The 19,569-nt window shown below is 35.1% G+C and overlaps 1 protein-coding gene across 1 annotated transcript in view; it reads right to left on the bottom strand.

The window, feature by feature from the left end:
- Nucleotides 1–19,569, bottom strand: part of NAALADL2 (N-acetylated alpha-linked acidic dipeptidase-like 2) — an 825,315-nt gene that overhangs the window by 521,978 nt on the left and 283,768 nt on the right. The window contains exon 3 of the mRNA XM_014546150.1: nucleotides 5,729–6,002. Within this exon, the coding sequence (XP_014401636.1) occupies nucleotides 5,729–6,002 (274 nt within the window). The remainder of the gene's footprint in view (nucleotides 1–5,728; nucleotides 6,003–19,569) is intronic.

Here is a 19,569-nt window from a genome sequence, read left to right as displayed (position 1 = left end):
TTTGCATTAAAACTTTTATTTTTTATGTTTTTGTCCTCTTTCCCACATAAAAGATGTAACCTTTCTCACAGATATTTAATTATGAAGAATATGTTGTGATAGATCACTTCTTTATTTGTAAATGCTTCTGTCTAAATTTTAAATACTGGAAAAAGTGTACATGTAAATATATAAATTATGTGGCAACTAGTTCCATGGTTATTATCCTCAAATTAGCAGAAGTTATGAATGTGAAAGTGTATGTCAATGCACATGTGCAAGTGTGTATTATGAGAATGATTAAACTAGACCAGATTTATGACATGATATAAAAGAAAAAGAATACTAAACTGTTTATGTCCTCTGTGCTACACATTTTCTATGGAGATTGTATAATGGAGTCAATCATTTCAGTATATCTTTAGAACATTCATATTCAGTAGACATATCTGTCTATTTTTTAGGTGAGGAAACTAAAGTTTAGGATGTTTAAATAACTTGCCTATGTTTTAAGTTAGAAGTATCGAGCCATGGAGTTTTGTAATTGTTTACCTGACTGCCAGTTTCTCCCATTAGACTTCCAACTACATATAAGCAATGTCCAAAGCTTTCTTTTTAACCACTTTGTCCCCTGTGATTGGCATCCAAAAGGCACTCAGCGTGTATTTGCTGAATGTTGATGGCTTCCTGCTCTATTAGGGAGACCCAGCTGGCTAAGTTCTACATTAGTCAGTTAATCTTTCCATATCAAATTAAAATATATAGGAAAACATTAATAATCATAGGACACTTTATTTAATAAATGATATTAAACTTATTAAGGCAAGGATATTGAAGGAGTTGCTAATTCATTCAAGAGAATTCTTCCCAGAGACAGTGAAAGTAATATGACAGAATTCTGCCTTTTAAAATAATTTATCTTAGTGTATCAAAATAGTGCATAAACCTAAGGATCAACTTTTGCACCGATCTCTCTAGTTCTGAAGGGAGGTAAATCTTACATGCAAACTACATATTTAAATGCTAGCATTTTATGGAAATTAAAATATAAATTAAATCTGCTGGAAAAGTTACATTACCACTTAGTTTTATAAGTAGTATGCTTTAAATCATATCAAAAGTAAAAATAAAAAGGCTGACCTAGACTTTTCTGTCAAATTACACTTAATTATGGAGATTCAGAAACTTTACAGGTAACTTTAGTCAAATTAGAAGTCTCTAGTCAAACATTGTCTCACTAAAATGTCCATATTTGTTTTAATTCAACTATCTTTGCATTAAAACTTTTATTTTATATGCTTTTGTCCTCTTTCCCACATAAAAGATGTAACCTTTCTCACAAATATTTAACTATGACACTATGTTGTGATAGATCACTTCTTTATTTGTAAATGCTTCTGTCTAAATTTTAAATACTGGAAAAAATATATATATAATATGTGGCAACTAGTCCTATGGTTATTATCCTCAAATTAGCAGAAGTTATGAAATTATTTTGTTAATTCAGTGCACAAAGCTCATATCAGGAATACATGGAATTTGGGTAAAGGTATTATATGTAATTTTTTAAAATTAATAACTTTTATACAATTGTGTTCACAGCTATTTATCTCACAATTTTTCATTGTTGATCAAAAGATCGATCCCAAGAGAAGAAAAGAAAGACAAAAAAAAAAAAAAGCAAAATCATTTTCAACATTGAAAAGCAGCTCCAAGCTTACATTTTCTGTTGGTGAGAAAGTAGCTTAATCTTCATACTCATACAATTCTATTCCACTCCTTTAGCTTCTGATATTTTTATCTATAACAGGAATCCTTCAGAGCCAAATGCACATAGCTTTGCCTTTTGCCTTAACACTGATAAGTTTGTTTTTGTTTAAGAATATTAAAAATAAAACAGGAAGACAATGTTTTCCTAGCCATGAGAAAATAGACATCTGACTTGCAAGTTATTCAAAGATTCCATGAAGTGGTTATATTTTTACACTTTAAGACATTTTAACAAATTATTTGATGATGTTCAGATTTCATATGTTAAACTATGTCTTGATGTTTTACACAACAAAGATAACACTGCTCTTCAGGACCAACTTGACAGAATTTGTAATTCTGCATTCAAAAATAAAATACTTCTGCCCTGGATGGATTGGCTCAGTGGACAGAGTGTCATCCCACAGACCAAAGGGTCTTGGGTTTGGTTCCAAGTCAAGGGCAGGTATCTCAGTTGCAGGCTCCATCTCTGGCCCTGGTCCGTGCTGGAGGCAACCAGTCAATGTGTCATGTGTCTCTCTTACATGGATGTTTCTCTCTCTCTCTCTCTCTCTCTCTCTCTCTCTCCTATCTCTATCTCTATCTCTATCTCTATCTCTATCTCTATCTCTATCTCTATCTCTATCTCTATCTCTATCTCTATCTCTATCTCTATCTCTATCTCTATCTATCTATCTCTCTCAAACCCCTCCCTCCTCTCTACAAGAAATTCAATGGAAAAAATATCCTCAGGTGAGGATTTAAAAATAATAATTTAAAAAATTAAAAACAAATACTTTATTCCTAGTTTCTTTGATTTTTAGTTTTTAATTAAAAATATAATCAGAGACATATAAATAGTCTATTATTTACTCACATTAGTGCACATTGAAAGGAAATTAATTAGAAGGTGGCCAATGGGGCGGGACTGGGGGAAACAGGCCTGACAGGCCTTGGAGTCAACCTCCCACTGTCCCCCCTCCCCAGCCGCTGCACCTGGGGTGGAGCCATGGCTCGAAGATGGTTTTTGGAGTGAGTAGGGTCCCTCTGGCAGGTGGGGTTCCTCAGCCTGGACTGCGGATCGGGCTGGAACTGGCTCTCAGACATCCCCTCATGGGTCCTGGATTGCAAGAGGGCAGTTCTCGGGTGACACACCCTGGAATTAGGCTCCCTCCTCTCTGGTTCCAGGTGCATCACCCAAGAACTGCAGCTGCCAAGTCATTGCTGCTCAGCAGCTCCTGCATTGAACATCTGCCCCTGGTGGTCAGTGTGCATAATACCTACTGGCTAGTTGGCCGGTCAGACGGTCACTTAGCCATATATATATATATATATATATATATATTCAAAGCATTTTCCTCCCTGATGATTGATATTTGTCATGTTAAACAGAATACAGGACCATTATAATCAGACAAGAGGGTAAAAAGCTTGTGCTTCCAAATCTTATGATAGATAGTTCTGATATTTTCCTAATTTATCTCATTTGAATGTGTCTACTTTATTCCACATAATAATAAAAACATTTATAGAGTGCTTTCCAAGTGCCAGGCACTTTAAGTGATTTTTATAATTTCTTTTCCACAACCACTTGGGATACTAGTATGTTTCCTCTTATAAAAATAAGAACATAAACGCTTACAGAATTGAAGTGGCTAACCCACAGTTGATCAGGAAGGGTGCTAGCCTGGGTTCTCTGAGGAATGGGGTAGTGATAAATGTGTTGATATCAATATTTTAAGCACAGTTAATGAGTTGGTGAAAATAAATTTCTACACAAAATTGCATTATTGGGTTTGTCTTTCAGACACAAAGGAATACTTAATAGAAAGAACACTCTAAAACCCATAAAATGTATTGGAATAAAAACAAATCCCCTGTTCAAAACTAAAAACATGGCGGACCCAACCTGACAAACCCATATTAAATATTAATTATTCCCTTTGCTTTCTGCATCTGTGTGGGTTTCACAAAGGACACAAGACATAATTGCCCAGGGATTACATGAAGTCATATATTCTATTTGTAAAACTGATTAGACATTGTCAACACTCACTACCAATGCCTTTAACAGCATGATGATATTATAGTGGGTATTTGCCTTTTAATAAAAATATAAATTACTGTTTATTCCCCGAAGCTAACCTCACTCATGCTAAATTATGTATGTATCCATTTTAATATGTATTTTGCATCTGACAGGACAACTCTCCCTAGGACCCTTTCACTGACCCACCTGTCACTATGATGGGGTAAACAATGTCACCTTTCCAGTGCACGAGGAATTACAAAGAAGTTGCAAAGTACACCATCCATCATGCTGGCGCTGTGCCGGTTTTCCAAGTAGATCTCAGCTATCACAAATGCTGTTTAGACTGTTACCAAAAAGCGAAAATTGGAAGCTTATCCCAAACAGTCACATGATGAATGGACATGACAGCTCTTCAAAGAAAAGGGGCACTCCTCTTCTACAAATAACCTTGTCAAAAGCAAAGTAGTGGGGAGCTTTGCTGGCAGTCAAACTAGAATAATTTAGGAACTTGTTAATGGCTCTGCCTGATAGAAATTCATGCAAACACAATGTACTCAAAATAAAAAATTAGGTATGCCTGAATCAGCAGCAGCAACCTCTCAAGCTTGATTTGAATTAGGAAATGATCTGAAGGGATGCAGAAAAATTACTAGTGTTCTATTAATTAGAATATGTGAGTATCAATAATACATCTGTCTAAAACATGGACATAAAATATGCAAGTACTCCATATGCATGTAAAACAGTCACCTACAAATTGCTTTGCTTTTGAAAATTATAATACAACTAGAGCTTTAAAAATCCATATAAATACCTTATTAGATCCTTTATTGAATAGATATTTAAATATGTTTTTAATTGATATCAGAGGAAGGGAGAGGAAAGAGAGATAGAAACATTAATGATGAGAAATAATTATTGATCAGCTGCCTCCTGCACGCCCCCTACTGGGGATGGAGCCTGCAACCCAGACACGTGCCCCGTTGGGAATCTAACAGAGACCTCCTGATTCATAGGTCGATGCTCAACCTCTGAGCAACACCATCCAGGTTAAATATTTCATATATTAATCAGAGATAATCAGAAGTTAGATTTTTAAAAATCGGTGGCAATAATGAACAACAATCAGAAACATAATTTCATTTGTATTAAGTAAAGCAATCTACAGTTTTATAAAAGACTAAATATACTCATTAAGTCAATATTTTTACATGGAAACAGACCACTTGCTATTTAAGAAAACTAGTGACCAGTTATATATTGTATCTAACTGGCAAATTGCCTTTACTACGGCCTAGGCTCTGTCCTCCAAGATTTACATATATTAGTCAATTTGATTCTCAAAACAACCTTATGATATTGGAAATATAATTAGCCACATTACAGAGTTGAGGAAACAGCCCTAGAGCTGAGATTGAAACCAGTCCATGTGGCTCTAAAAGCCATGCACTTAACCTCAATGCCAAAAAACCACAGCACCAAAAAACAACAAAAACTAACCCAGAAAATAGCAAAGCAATAACCCACAGCTGGCCTTCTAGCTCAGGTGTTTTCCATTAAGAAAGTGGAAGTACTGTATTTCAAATCTTAAAAGTGTGAATAATCACATCAATTTTCCACTGCCCCCACCTCTATTCTTTCTGTCCATAGCAATCTATTAAAATCTGCCTTTCAAAAACGAAGAATGAAATGAACATGTACTCTATGTACTAAGGGAAATGTGAATGACTCAGTCACATGTTCAACACTTTTGAATTGAATTCTTCTAACGTGTTTTCACTTTCCAAAATGACAAGTCAAGAGCCAGGCAATCCAAATCTTCCTTTTCCTTCCCTGGCATCTCCACACTGAGGACATTTAACAGTTACTTTTGTATGTTGCATCTTGCCAGTTAGTTCACTTTAGATGAAAGCTGCTGTTTTCTAATTCTATTTCACTGTAAATGACAGAGACAAATGGTCATATTACCTCGAGAGTTCCTTTGGCAGAATAGGCTGCGTATGAGGAGAGCAGATCTTGGCTGCGGTGTGTTCTGGCTTCTCCACCGCAAGGCTGGCCGTTAGCATGAAAGCATTGGCCGCTGCTGCTCAGCGTCACAGAGCTGGGAGAAGGGCCTGGCAGACTCAGCAGCACAGAGTAATTTACAAACTGCACATCTTCTAGGCCCAGAGAAGTCCACTGAGCCTTAATCGTCTTTGAAATTTCTGTGTCATCTTCGCTTTTGTACAGTGGTATCAAATTTCTGAAAGAAATTTAAAAAGCACATTATAAAAAGATAAGAAAATCTTTATTTTTTTAGTTGTGACTGTTTCATATATGAACAATTATTAATAGCTGTGGATATGAAAGATGAATGAGATGGGCCACTACACAAGAAACTCCCAGTTAGGTAGAGGTGATGAGCTTGCACAGAAATCGCACTAAATCAAAACAGAATGAATTAAGTTCTTAAGAATTAACAAAGCACTGTGGGACTGAAGAGAACAGAGTGATTAATTCCAACTAGTTCTTTTATTTGTTCTGATCCTTCTATGGACATCAACAATCCATTTAAAACTCAGTTCAAAAACTAGGAGTCATACTGGTTGAGACAGTTCTGTATTACTGTTACTATTATTTCATACTAGAGGCTCAGTGCATGAAATCCCTGCATGGGTAGGGTCCCTAGGTCTGGCTGGCAATAGGGCCAATCGGGGCCTTCCGGCTGCTGACCAGGGCCTTCCTTTGTTCTGTGCTGCCCCATAGTGGTCAGTGCATGTCATAGCGAGCAATCGGTCTCCTGGTCGAATTCCCATGGGGATAATGTGCATATTAGGCTTTTATATATACAGATAAAGCTATGTGATTAATATATAGCTGTTGCTATTGCAAATGATAGAGACAGAACTCTTTCTGATACAAATTACATGCCAAATTGCATGATGCTATAACCACAATGATATGCAATAAAATCAGTATATCATGGTAAAACCAACCACAGCTTCACAAACCAATATGAAATTAATTTTTGTGTGTGCATGCTGAAGTCTATAACTTTACTTCTATACCTATCCCATAATCCATAGTGATATTATATATTTTTGCTTATGATATCCTAGAAAAGAATCTGTTAAAAATATGTGTAGAACCTAGAACAGAATCAGATGAGGAAATTAAAAGATAATAATCCAATAAAGTTTTGTTTTGTTTTATGATGGAATTCACAAGATCACCATTTTTGCCTATACATATATATATATATCCTCTTATGAGAACTTTATTGCTATCCAAACTATTACCTAAGTGAATATTTGATAATCATTGTTATTTTTGCCCATCCATTATTTTTTTTTCAACCATACTTGTTACATTTTGGACCCTGCTTAGTCAAGAAAACCAAAATGAAATACTTTCAAAAATGGAATAAAAGTAAACACAATGAAAAAAAAATACATACAATAGTAAAGGAAGGCATTGCTGGAGACAAAAAGTAGGTCTATTGACACAGCTTAAAAAGAAGATGTAATAATATACAATGTCCCAGCTGTTTTCTATATTTTGAAATGCTATTTCTATTCTTTTTTTTAAATATCTAGTTTGATCAATCATCAGTACCATGTAAACTTTATGGAAGAGGTGATTAAAGAATTCTATCGTTTTTATTTTTATTCTGAATAAGACTAGTGGTCTGTATTCTATTCTGTTTTTGTTTTTTGTGGGGAGGGAAGGAGGGTGAGGATTTTGGAGGTGTAATAGACAAATGAAATTGTATATATTTAAAGTATAAAACACGACAACCTGATATACATGTATATTATAAAATGATTATCATAATCAAATTAACACATCCATCAGCTCACATAGTTACCTTTGTGTGTATGTTTGTGTGTGTATTGTGTGTGTTGAGGACACATAATATCGAATCTCTCAGTAAAATTTAAGTATACAGCACAGTATATTAACTACAGTCACCATGCTTTACATCAGATCTTCAGAACATATTCATCTTATAACTGAAGATTTGTACCCTCTGACCAACATCACTCCATTTCCTATAGCCCCCAATCTCTGGCAACTAGGATTCTACTCTGTTTCTATGAGTTTAACTTTTTTCTTTTTCTTTTTTTTTTAGATTCCACATATACGTGATATTATGCAGTATCTGTGTTTATTGGTCTGGCTTAATGAATCAATGCACTTATCATAGTGCCCTCAAAATTCATTTATATTGTTGCAAATGGCATGCTCTTCACTAAAACTGAATAATATTCCATGTTTTATACCCCACTTTTCTTTATCCATTCATCCTATATAATAAAAGGCTAATAAGTAAATCGACCCAATGGCGGAACGACCAGTCTCTATGACGCACACTGACCACCAGGAGGCAGACACTCAACGCAGGGGCTGCCTCCTGGTGGTCAGTGCACTCCCACAGGGGAGCACCACTCAGCCAGAAGCTGGGCTCATGGCTGGCCAGCGCAGGGGCGGTGGTGGGAGCCTCTCCCGCCTCCGCAGCAGCGCTAAGAATGTCCGACTGGGAGTGAGCCTAAGCTGTCAGTTGGACATTGCCCGAGAGCTCCCAGACTGCAAGAAGGTGCAGGTTGGGCTGAGGGATCCCATGCCCCTGAGTGCATGAATTTTGTGCACCAGGCCTCTACTTAGAATATAAACACTTAGCTTGATTTCATACTTTGGCTAGTAATTCCCAGTATAAAAATAACACAGTATATAGTTAATACTAGAGGCCAGATGCATGGAATTCGTGCAAGGGACTTGGCCCTCACAGCCGCAACAGCTTGCCTCGGCCCTTGCAGCCCCGGCTTTGTCTGGAAGGTCATCCGGAAGGATGTCCAGAAGGTCATTCGGCTGTTCAGTCTAATTAGCATATTACAATTTTATTATTATAGATTTTATGTATACAACAATATGATATCTCTTCTATCTATCAATTTCATTCATTTTGGATATATACCCAAAAGTGGTATTGCTGAATCATATGGTAGTTCTGTGTGGTTTCTTTAATTGTTTGAGAAAACTAAATATGTTTTCCATAAAGGCTATACCAGTTTACATCCCCACCAACAGTTTAAAAATGTTACCTTTCCTTCACATCCTTGCTGGCTTTTGCTATATCTTGTTTAATTGGTAACCCATGTGAGGTGATAGCTCATAGTTTTGCTTTGTATTCCCTGATGATTCATGAGACTGAGCATCTTTCATGTATCTGTTGGTCATTTGTACATCTTCATTGGAGAAATGTCTACTCAGGTTTTTGTCCATTTTTAAATTGGGCTATTTGTGGTCTTTTTGCTATTGAATTGTATGAGTTCTTTATATATTTTAGATATTGAAGCCCTTATCAAATATATGGTGTGTAACTATCTTCTCCATTGCATAGGTTACCTTTTTGTTGATTGTTTCCTTTGCTATACAAAAGTGTTTTTCTTCAATATAGTCCCACTTGTTAATTTTTGTTTTGTTCCGTATGCTTTGATTGTCATATCCAAAAAACTATTGCAAGACCAATGTCAAGTATTCCCTTTTGTTTTGTTTTCTTTTAGAAGTATTTCAGTTTCAGGTCTTATATTTAGGTCTATAATTCATCTTGAGGTTTTTTTGTGTGAACAGTGTAAAAAAGGAGTCCAATTCCATTCTTTTGCATGTAGATATCCAGTTTTCCCCACAATTATGTGTTCTTGGCACCTTTGTCAAAAGGAATAGACCATATATGCATGGGCTTATTACTGGGCCCTCTATTTTGTTTCATTGATTCTGTTTCACCACTCATTAGATTGGTTTCATTGATAACTTTATATCAAACAGATCAATATTCTGTTTTTATGTCAATACCACAATGTTTTATTACTATAGCCTTTTAATATAGTTTGAAATCAAAACGTGTGATGCTCTAAGCTTTGTTTTTTTTTATTTCACGATGGCATTGGTTATTCAGGATCTTTGTGGTTTCTTACAAAGTTTAGGATTGTTTGTTCTATATCTATAAAAAATGTGTTTGGAAGTCATAGGATTCCGTTGAATCTATAGATTACTTTGTATAACATGAATATTTTAACAATATTAATTCTTTGAATTCAAAGCAGGATATATTATTTATTTGCCGGTATATGTATATTTCAATTTTTTCTATCAATGTTTACAGTTTTCTTTTCTTTTTTAAATTGGAAAACTAGTCCAACATTTTCAGATTCATTAATTTCCTCATTTATAAAATGAGTACAAGAATACATCTCTCACTGTTTCTCAGTACAGGTTATACAAAATAATGTTATAAAAGTGTACACTTGCCACATTAGATGCTTTAGATAGGTGACAGCTATTATTATCACTATAGTTTTTTAAAATCAATTTATTAATATTATATTGTTTGTTTTTACTATAAAAACAAAAGGAAAGGTAAGAACCATTGATTTAGAATAGTAGTTCTCAAAGTGTGTTCTCTGGAGCCCTCGATCCCTAAGACCATTTTAGGGTATCTGAAAGGTAAACGTGTACAAGTCTTTCACTTCCTTGGTTAAATTTATCTCTAAGTATTTTATTATTTGTAATGTCATTGTAAATGGGATTCTATTTTTAAAAAAATCAATATAGTTAGCTGTGTATAGAAACTCAACTAATTTTTATGTTGGTTTTATATCTTGCAACTTTACTAAATTCATTTATAAGTTCTAATATTTTTTTAAATTGAAGCTTTATGGTATTCTGTATATAAGATCATGTCATGTGCAAACTGAAAAATTTTCCTTCTTCCTAGCCTATAAGGATCACTTTTATTTCTTTTTCTTGTCTAATTCCTCTGGCTAGAACTTCTAGTAACATGTTAATGGAAGTGTAGAGAGAGTGGGCATCCCGTGTCTTGATCTTGATCTTAGAGGAAAAGCTTTTAGCTCTTTGCTGTTAAGTATGATGTGAGCTGTTTGCTTTTAAGATATATCATTTATTATTAATACTTATTCTATATTATTTATATTTCTTCATCTACTGAGATGATGTTTACACTTTATTATGTTCATGTGTTGTATAATATTTATTGATTTGCATATTTTAACCATCCTTGTATACCAGGGATAAATAATAATTGATCCTTTTTAACATGATGTTGAATTCTGTTTAATATTTCATTGATGAGGATTACATCAATGTTCATCAGAGATATTGGACTCTAATTTTCCTTTCTTGTAGTATTCTTCTTTTTTTTTTTTTAATCTTCACTGGAGGATATTTTCCATGGATTTTTAGAGAGAGTGGAAGAGAGAGGGAAAGACAGAGAGAAATATTGATGTGAGAGAAACACATTGATGGGTTCCCTCCTGCACACGCTCTGACCAGGGCCTGGGTCCAGGAGGAGCCTGCAACTGAGGTATGTGCTCTTGACTGGAATTGAACCAGGGACCCTTCAGTCTGCAGGCCCATCCTTTATCCACCGAGCCAAAACCGGCTAGGGCCCTTTCTTGTAGTATTCTTATCTGGCTTTGGTATCAGGGTGTTGCAGGTCTCATAAAAGTACTTTCATTTTTTTTTTTTTTTGAAAAGTTTGAGAAGAAATGTTTGGTAGAATTCACCAGTAAAAACAATCTGGCCCTGGGTTTTCTTTGTTGGCATTTTTTTTTTATTATTGATTCAGTCTTCTTTCTAGCTGTAGGTCTCTCCAGATTTTCTATTTCCTCATGATTCACCCATGGTAGATTGCATGTTTTTCAAAATTTATCCATTTCTTTTAGGTTGTCCAATTTGTAGGCATAATTGTACATAGCAGTCTCTTACATTCCTTTTTACTTTTGTGGTGTTTGTTGTAATGTCTTGCTTTATTTCTGACGTTGAGTCTTCTGGTTTTGTTTTTTTTTTCTTCATCATCTATCTAAAGGTTTGCCAATTTTATCTTTTTTTTAAAAAAAAACTCTTAGTTTCATTGATCTTTTCTATTGTTTTTCTAGTCTATTTTATTTATTTCTGCTCTGATATTTATTTCCTCACTTTTGTTAACTTTGGGCTTACTTTATCCTTCTTTTTCTAGTTCCTTGAAGTGTACAGTTTTAGGTTTCTTATTTGAGTTATTCTTTCCTACATTTTTTATAATCTTCTTAAAACCATTTTTGCTGTATCTCATAAGTTTTGATATGTTCTGTTGACATTTTTTTTTGTTTTTCTCAAGGTATTTTTTTCATTTTCCTTATGATTTTTTTCATAACATACTGGATGTTCAGCAGTTTAATTTCTACATATTGTTTTCTAGCTTTCTTTTGGCTATTAGTTTCTAGTTTCAAAACACTGCAGTCAGAAAAGATGTTTGATATAATTTAAAAATTCTTAAATTTGTAAAGACTTATTTTGTGACCTAACACCTGCTCTATCCTGGAGGTGTTCCATGTGTTCCAGAGAAAATTGTGCTTGCTGTGCTTAGGCAGAATGTCCTGTATATGTCTGTTAGGTCCATTTGGCCAAAGTGTAGTTCACATCCAATATTCCCTCATTGATTTTCTGTCTGGATGATAGATCCATTGTTTAAAGTGGGGCACTGAAATCACATACTGTTACTGCATTGATATCTGTTTCTGCTTTCAGATCTGTTAATGTTTGCTTAATACAGAGACTTCAATGTTGGGTGTATATATATATATATTAACAATCATTATAATCTCTTGATGAATTGACCCCTTGATAAGTATATAATGACCCTTTTTGTCTCTTGACAGTTTTGGACATGAATCTATTTTGTCTGTTATAAGATTGTTAGGTTTCTCAGTGGCAAATGCTGTGGGTATACACAGTACTGGTTAGGACTGCTGGGGTTGTTGGTAGCAAAGGCTCCTGGAGAAATCTGGCCTTTTTTTCTTTAAAGGGTATGTTGTAGCCTAGGGGATCCCTCTTGGTGCCTGGTCTCATTCTCCCTTTTTAAGTAGATTTAATGTACATGTATGTATATGTCCTTAACAATTCATTACTTCACTTTGTGAGTTTGTACCTTAATATGATTGGTATCTTATACTAGAGGCCTGATGCACGAAATTTGTGCAAGAGTGGGCCTTCCTTCCCCCGGCTGCAGGCACCGGCTTCCCTTTGGCACTCGGGACCCAGGCCTCTGCCTCTGCCTCTGCCCCCACCTGCCATGGTGGCCGGGGACCGGGGGAGGGGGCTCTGCCTCTGCCTCTGCCTCTGCTCCCACCCACCGTGGCTTGGTCCAGAAGGATGTCCCGGAGGATGTCTGGTCTAATTAGCATAGTGTACTTTTATTATTATAGATGTGAAGTCTCAGTCTATGATAGTAACGTCATCTGTTAGAAATGCCTGGGGCACTCACCTGAGCCCCGAGAGTTTCCCACTGACATCTGTCCTTTCCAACCAATGTTAGGGCTGGACCAACTCTTTTGGTACGTACTACGATTGCAAGACAGCCTTCAGCCATAACAATTAGGACACTTTGAAGAAAACATGCAAGACAGCCTTCAGCCATACCAATTGGGAAACTTTGAAGAAAACGTGTTTATCACTTACATGCCCTAAAGTGTATAAGATATAATAGGGGGACACACAGTGAAGTCACGGGGAGAAGATATAGAGAGAAGATGAGAGAGAGAGAGAGAGAGAGAGAGAGAGAGAGAGAGAGAGAGAAAGAGAGCCCGCCCACATGAACAGGCTTGAGGTTCTGCTTTTATTGGGGCTGAGGGTGGGCACCTCAGGTTTTACTGGCTCACTCTTTATTGCTGAATTTAAAACTTAACAGCAGGAATGGAAAGTACAGGAAGGGAAAAAAACAAGTAGCCCAAGTGGTCAGTTATCAAAGTTAACCAAGATCTCTAAAATGGAGCCCCAGTGGGGAGGCTTCCTGGCTCTTTATCTAGTGTGTGGCTGGTGATGTGTTTTTATTAGAGATTGCCTTCTTTAAAGCAGATGCCTCTTTAAAATGGATGACTCAGCAATCAAAGGTTAAATCAGGCACTTGGGTCCCAAAAAAGAAAAGCCGCTTTCAGGGTTTATATTGTTGTTGTTTTTTTCAGCTTTATTGATATATATTTGACATGTAACATCATTTACCTTTAAGGTGTACAGCATGTTGACTTGATACACTTATATACTGCAAAATGATTACCACCGTAGTGTTCGTGAACATCTCCAACACATCATATAACTATCATTTCTTTTTGTGGTGAAAACTTTAAGGTCTACTCTCTTAGCAACTTATAGGATGGTGGTTATAATTAATCTGTGTATTCTTTGTGACCTGTTTTGGGGTGTTTTTTCACCCCGTATTGGGTTTCTGAGAGTCTTCCAGGTTTTAGATTATTTAATAGGGCATAATGGAGGGCATCCACATTGTATTCTAAATATCAGGTTAAAGATGTTCCTCTCATTCTTATTTTGATAAGAAGTTTTATGATGAATGAGTATTGAATTTTACCTGAAATTCTAATGCATTTAATCAGATAATCCCATTATCCTTTTCTTTAATATGATGGATTACATTAATCGATTTATTTCACATTCACTCAGACTTGTGTTCCTGAGATTATTTCTGGTTAGTAGAACGCATTATGATTTTATCTATTATGTAATTTATGTTGCCAACACTTTGTTTGCTGTTTTCATGTCTATTTTTATAAGAAAAGTTGGTATGCAATGCTTTTCAGGCATCGTTTCCGTCTAATTTGGTCTGAAGTTATACAAACCTCATAAAATGAAATAGAGTGTTCCATCTCTTGATCTGTTCTCTGAGGGAACTTGAATAGGATTACAATTTTTGAAAGACAGAAATTATTCTTAAACTAAAAGTTGTTTATACTCATGTTCTTTTTATGGAAGAACTATGAATGCTGATTCAATGATTCAATGCCATAAGAATTGCATTATTTCTTCTTTGAGTCACAGCTCTTTGACTGCTCCCTGTGCCACCTGCTATTAATCCTCAGAGTCGTAGGTCTCTGATTCCATCACTTGCCACAGCACTTCTCTAAGTTTTGGTTCCTTTGCAGATTTCTTTACTAACTTGTCATCCAGGGATAGTGGTGTTTTCAAGGAGATTTACTATCATGCATCTCGCATCTTTCTTTTTTTCAGAATATTTATTTAAAAATAACACCAGGTAAACCTAAAATAATAATAATACCAGAAAAGAAAAACACTATCTTGAGCACCTAACTCATGTTTAAGATATGATTTTTTGTAAGTACTGATTTTAATGCCACTAAATCCAAGAAGGAAAACTCTGAAAAAGCAGCTAAGAATAATGAACCAAGTGCCTGCATCTCCCTAGACTTGTAATAAAGAAATTTGTTCAAAATGCATTGATCTGATATCATTTTTCACATTATCTCTACCTAAGAGATATTATATAAATCATGTATATTATGGTGGTTTGACTAAATTTAAGGGAATATGAGAACACCGTTTTAGTAATTTGAAGATATTAATTTTAACAGTCTAAAAATGTACTCTAAAATATGTTCAAGTTAGATATACAAATGATTATAAAAATACTAGCCTCTCAAAATGATAGAGGAAACATTTATTCTTAGTAAATATTGGCTAACATTCCAAATAATAAGTAAATAAATACCTGTTCAAGTCCAGTCTTCCTAAGATTTCCTTTTAATTTTGCTGCCTTTAAAACAGTATTTTAAATTATCAAATCGTTTATACCAATTTTGATGCTCCACCACACCCCAGCAAAAAATAAAAAGTTCTATGTTCTGAAATTATGCAACCTTTGCATCTAAATTGTTTTTAAATAAATCAACAGTCATTTAAAAAAAAGGGCTCATTATTACAAAGGGTTTGGTCAAGAGATTCTATTCATTAGTTATTTCAAATAACTTAGAATGTTAAAATGCCTAGATTTTATTAAGAATTTCCAGTTTTCTGAAAAATTTTCTCCACAGTAAATACTTTGGGATTTTATGGTGAACAACAGTTCTGTTCTAATTAGGCAGTTTTGCTATATTCAGAGAGAAATGTTATTAAGTAATTAAATGCGATGTAATCTCAAATTACTAATCTCAGAGAAAGCTGCAAAATTAGAAGTGTGTCATCTAAAATCACAAGGTATTCATTTTACAAAAAATTTACTCTGTCTTAATTTTTAAAACCAGAGTGTCCGTGAGCCAGGATTTTGGCAGGCAGCATAATGAAGTCACGCCGGAGACTTGAATTTGGAAGGAAGTTTGGCATTAGCGTTCTGTTGGCCAGGTGATACTGGAAATGGGAGGATTTGGGCTTTGGTAGACAGGAACAGAAAATTCTGTCTATATCGATGTTCAACACCTGCTCCTGGATGAGCCACAGTGCAACACTGACGTTAGAATGAAGGAAGCGATGCATATTGTATTCCTAGTACCAGGAGAATGCCAAGATTATTCCATAAATAATTAGAAAAATAACACATCTAAAGAAACATACTAGCATTACACAGATAAAACAATAGCACATTCACTGATCTCCACTGAGATTGTCTTATGCGTGTATACAATAATACACACACAGACACACACACATACACAAACTGTATGGGTTGATATTTCTCATATATTAAAAAGGCAAAAGTTTCCTTAAGGTTGCTATATGAGTTGATATCCAAAGTAGTAAAATTGTGAGCAATGTACTATGCGTATGTAGTGAATTTAAAGCCTCTATAGCCTGAACTATGTTTTTATCTCTTAATTATGCTTTGGAAAGATTAAGACTAAAATGCATGGTAAAATGGAATCAAAGAATAGAAATCAGAAGATTAGGAGGGAAAGGCAGCATTCTCTCCCTTCCCTGTCAGCCAACCACAAATGCCCATTGCCAAGTTATATCAACTACTTCTTACCTTCTAAAATAACATTCTAACTGTATGTTGTATATTGACATTGTACTACAGGGACTGAAAATATTGTGCATGGTCATCACATAAAAAAAAAACCCTCATCTAACTATTACAATTTTAAAGATAATGAAAATGAAAGTTAGATAATGTAATAAAATGTAAAATGTCCCAGATTAAACAGGTCAGATTTCAACTGTACTACACTGCTGTTTAGAAGGAATAGATAGGCTCCCGAAATTAGATGCTTCCCAACAAGCAATATAAATGTTGAATGGTAGAAAGCGCAGTGTCTGGGTAAAATAATTAAGTCAAGTGGTATGAGGTTGCAGGAAAGATATCTGCATGCTCTTGAAAAAATAAAGCAGAGGGAAATTAAAGTAAATATTTCAAAAATATAATCGCCCAAATTTTAACATTTGGGAACCATCTGAACAAGAAAGAGAAAAAACTGCTTACTGTATATTTCATTTTTTAAAAAACTAGCACATAAGTAGATTATCTGAAAGAGATCTTAATACCCCCTCTCTGTGATTAATGACAACATGGTACATAGCTGTGTGCTTTGCAAGTTATGGAAGGCATGCTGATGGGCTTGGTGACCTCCAGCTAAGACCCAAGCATAAAACTCAATAAACACTTTAATTTATTTGATATTTCTTTCAACTTATTTTATACAAGTAGAAAAATAACCCTGATTAAAACCAGGACACAAAAAAATAAAATAAATTGTCAACATATCTGTTACTACCTAAACCAGAAAAAAAAAAAAGTGAAAGTGTCCAGTGGTACCTCTGTATGTTTCACCCTTATATTTGTATAGGACATAATTTCATCCCTGGTTGATATTGAGTGCATATCAGAATTGCAAGGAAAAATAGTAGTATCTCATGATAAAATATTTAAAATATATTTTAGAGCCCTAGCTGGTTTGGCTCAGTGGATAGAGCATCATCCTGTGGACCGAATGGTCCTGGGTTCGATTCTGGTCAGGGGCACGTATCTTGGTTTCAGGCTCTTCCCGGGCCCAGGCCCTGGTCAGGACTTGTGCAGGAGGCAACCGATTGGTGTGTTTCTCTCACATCGATGTTTCTCTCTGACTTGCCCTCTCTCTTCCACTCTCGCTAAAAATCAATGGAAAAATATCCTTGGATGAGGATTAACCAAAAAATAAAACAATACAAAATATATTTTAGAAAGAAGAAATATGACTGAATAACATACAGGTTGTCCAGGCATGGATTTACAGAATGTGCCAGTCCTACACAAGAGGCTACACTTACTGTTAATAGTTTCTGGCTTTTGAGACTCTCTTTATCTCTATTTTTCAAGAATAGTTGTAAAAAGTCACTTTTTGGATTAAGTCACTTTAATTTATCTAAACTAAATCTCAAAACAGACTTACACAAAGGACATTTAGTCCGATCAGTGAGACATGACAACTGTTCTATTTCATCTGTTTGGCTGTCTAATGCAATGACATAAGTTTGGATGGTACCAAAATTTACAGGGAATTGGGACTTAAAGAATGTGGACCAAAAAGGGGCCAGATACTAAACCTGACCAGCTCAGGGGAGGCCTGCATGGTCTGAAATTGAAACTTCCTAACTAAAAGCAAGTCATGGCGGTAGTCCTGTCCCTGGCCAGTGTCTTCCTCAAGAAAGGTCAATCTTTACCTTAACTGAGCCTGTCTATGGCCTTTTTGCATCTACCATAACATATACTTGGGATGTGTGAACAATCCTTTTTCTAGACCCCTCAGGGCACAATCTCCCATCACAACACAAGACCACAGAAACCCTCATTGTTACCTTGTTCTCTCAGATACCCCCTGTATGTGCTGTAAATGTTAACTGTTAACTATTCTATACCCACCAATGTGAAAAAGTATGCCTATTCATTTCACTTTTTATCCAGCCTCAGAGATTTCTCCACTTCGCTTTCTCCTACCTCCCTAATCAATCACTAATGATTTAATGTAACCCCCCTCTGTCTTTTCCTTTGATTCTGATGTGCAAAATAAGTAGTGATACTGCCATTTTCTGGAGCATTTTCAAAATCCCTTGAGATTTTACATCCTGGCAACTGTCCTCAGTTTGGCTCAAATAAACTCATAAAAATTCTCTACAGGTTTGGATGTTTCTGACATCAATAAGTGTCACTACTCCATGAACCAATGTTCCTTCAGGGAACTGAAAGATTACTAGGTAAATATTGGGAGAAACATTTTCTATTTCAATAAAGTTGTAACAAAAATGACAGATCTCCATCATACTTCAGTATAGTTTACTAATCTTAAAAAATAAACTTTTAAAGGACAAATAGTAAGTCTTACCACTTTTAACACATCCTGAAACTCTGATTACAGAGTCTTGTGCCTCTTAAGTGGTAATCATAATAAATATTCAGCGAATACTGTTTATTAAATAAATATCCTATAAGACTATATTAAAATATAATTTTAAAATGATACATAGTTATTTTAGTTTATTTTTCAATATAGCAAATTAAATGAGTACTATTATAAGATTGACTAAAACAATGAAGGTAATTATATAGAACTTGGAGAATTAGTATATTTAAACATAAATATATCATCCTTCTGTGACACTGAAAAGAGGTTAAGGCTATTTTCAGAGCAATGGAGATAACATCTGTCAGGACAATTACCAACATCAGTAAGAAAGTAAGTGTTACTCATCATTGTCCGTCAACTCTACTTTCCTTCATGGGCAGACTCACTTCAGCACCCAAGAGTGAAATCTCCATTAAATCATACTCATTCAAGTTGCATAAATCATGGGAAAACCAACTGTGAATATACCCAATTTTATGAAATTCATTGCAATCAATCTGTAGAGATGTCTGGGCATTGGAAGTCATGACAGTATGAACACCAAAATGAAAACTCTAAATGCTATAAAGACAGAAAACAGAATTTTGACAAGGAAAACATATTTCACATTGTGGTATTTGAATAAGCTGTCATTTACATGCTTCCTCACTATTGTAT

Source organism: Myotis brandtii, unplaced genomic scaffold (genome assembly GCF_000412655.1).
Source record: "Myotis brandtii unplaced genomic scaffold, ASM41265v1 scaffold432, whole genome shotgun sequence".
Taxonomy (NCBI): Eukaryota; Metazoa; Chordata; class Mammalia; order Chiroptera; family Vespertilionidae; genus Myotis; species Myotis brandtii.
Note: the sequence above shows the minus strand (reverse complement) of the source record. Positions and strands in the feature narration are given on the sequence as shown.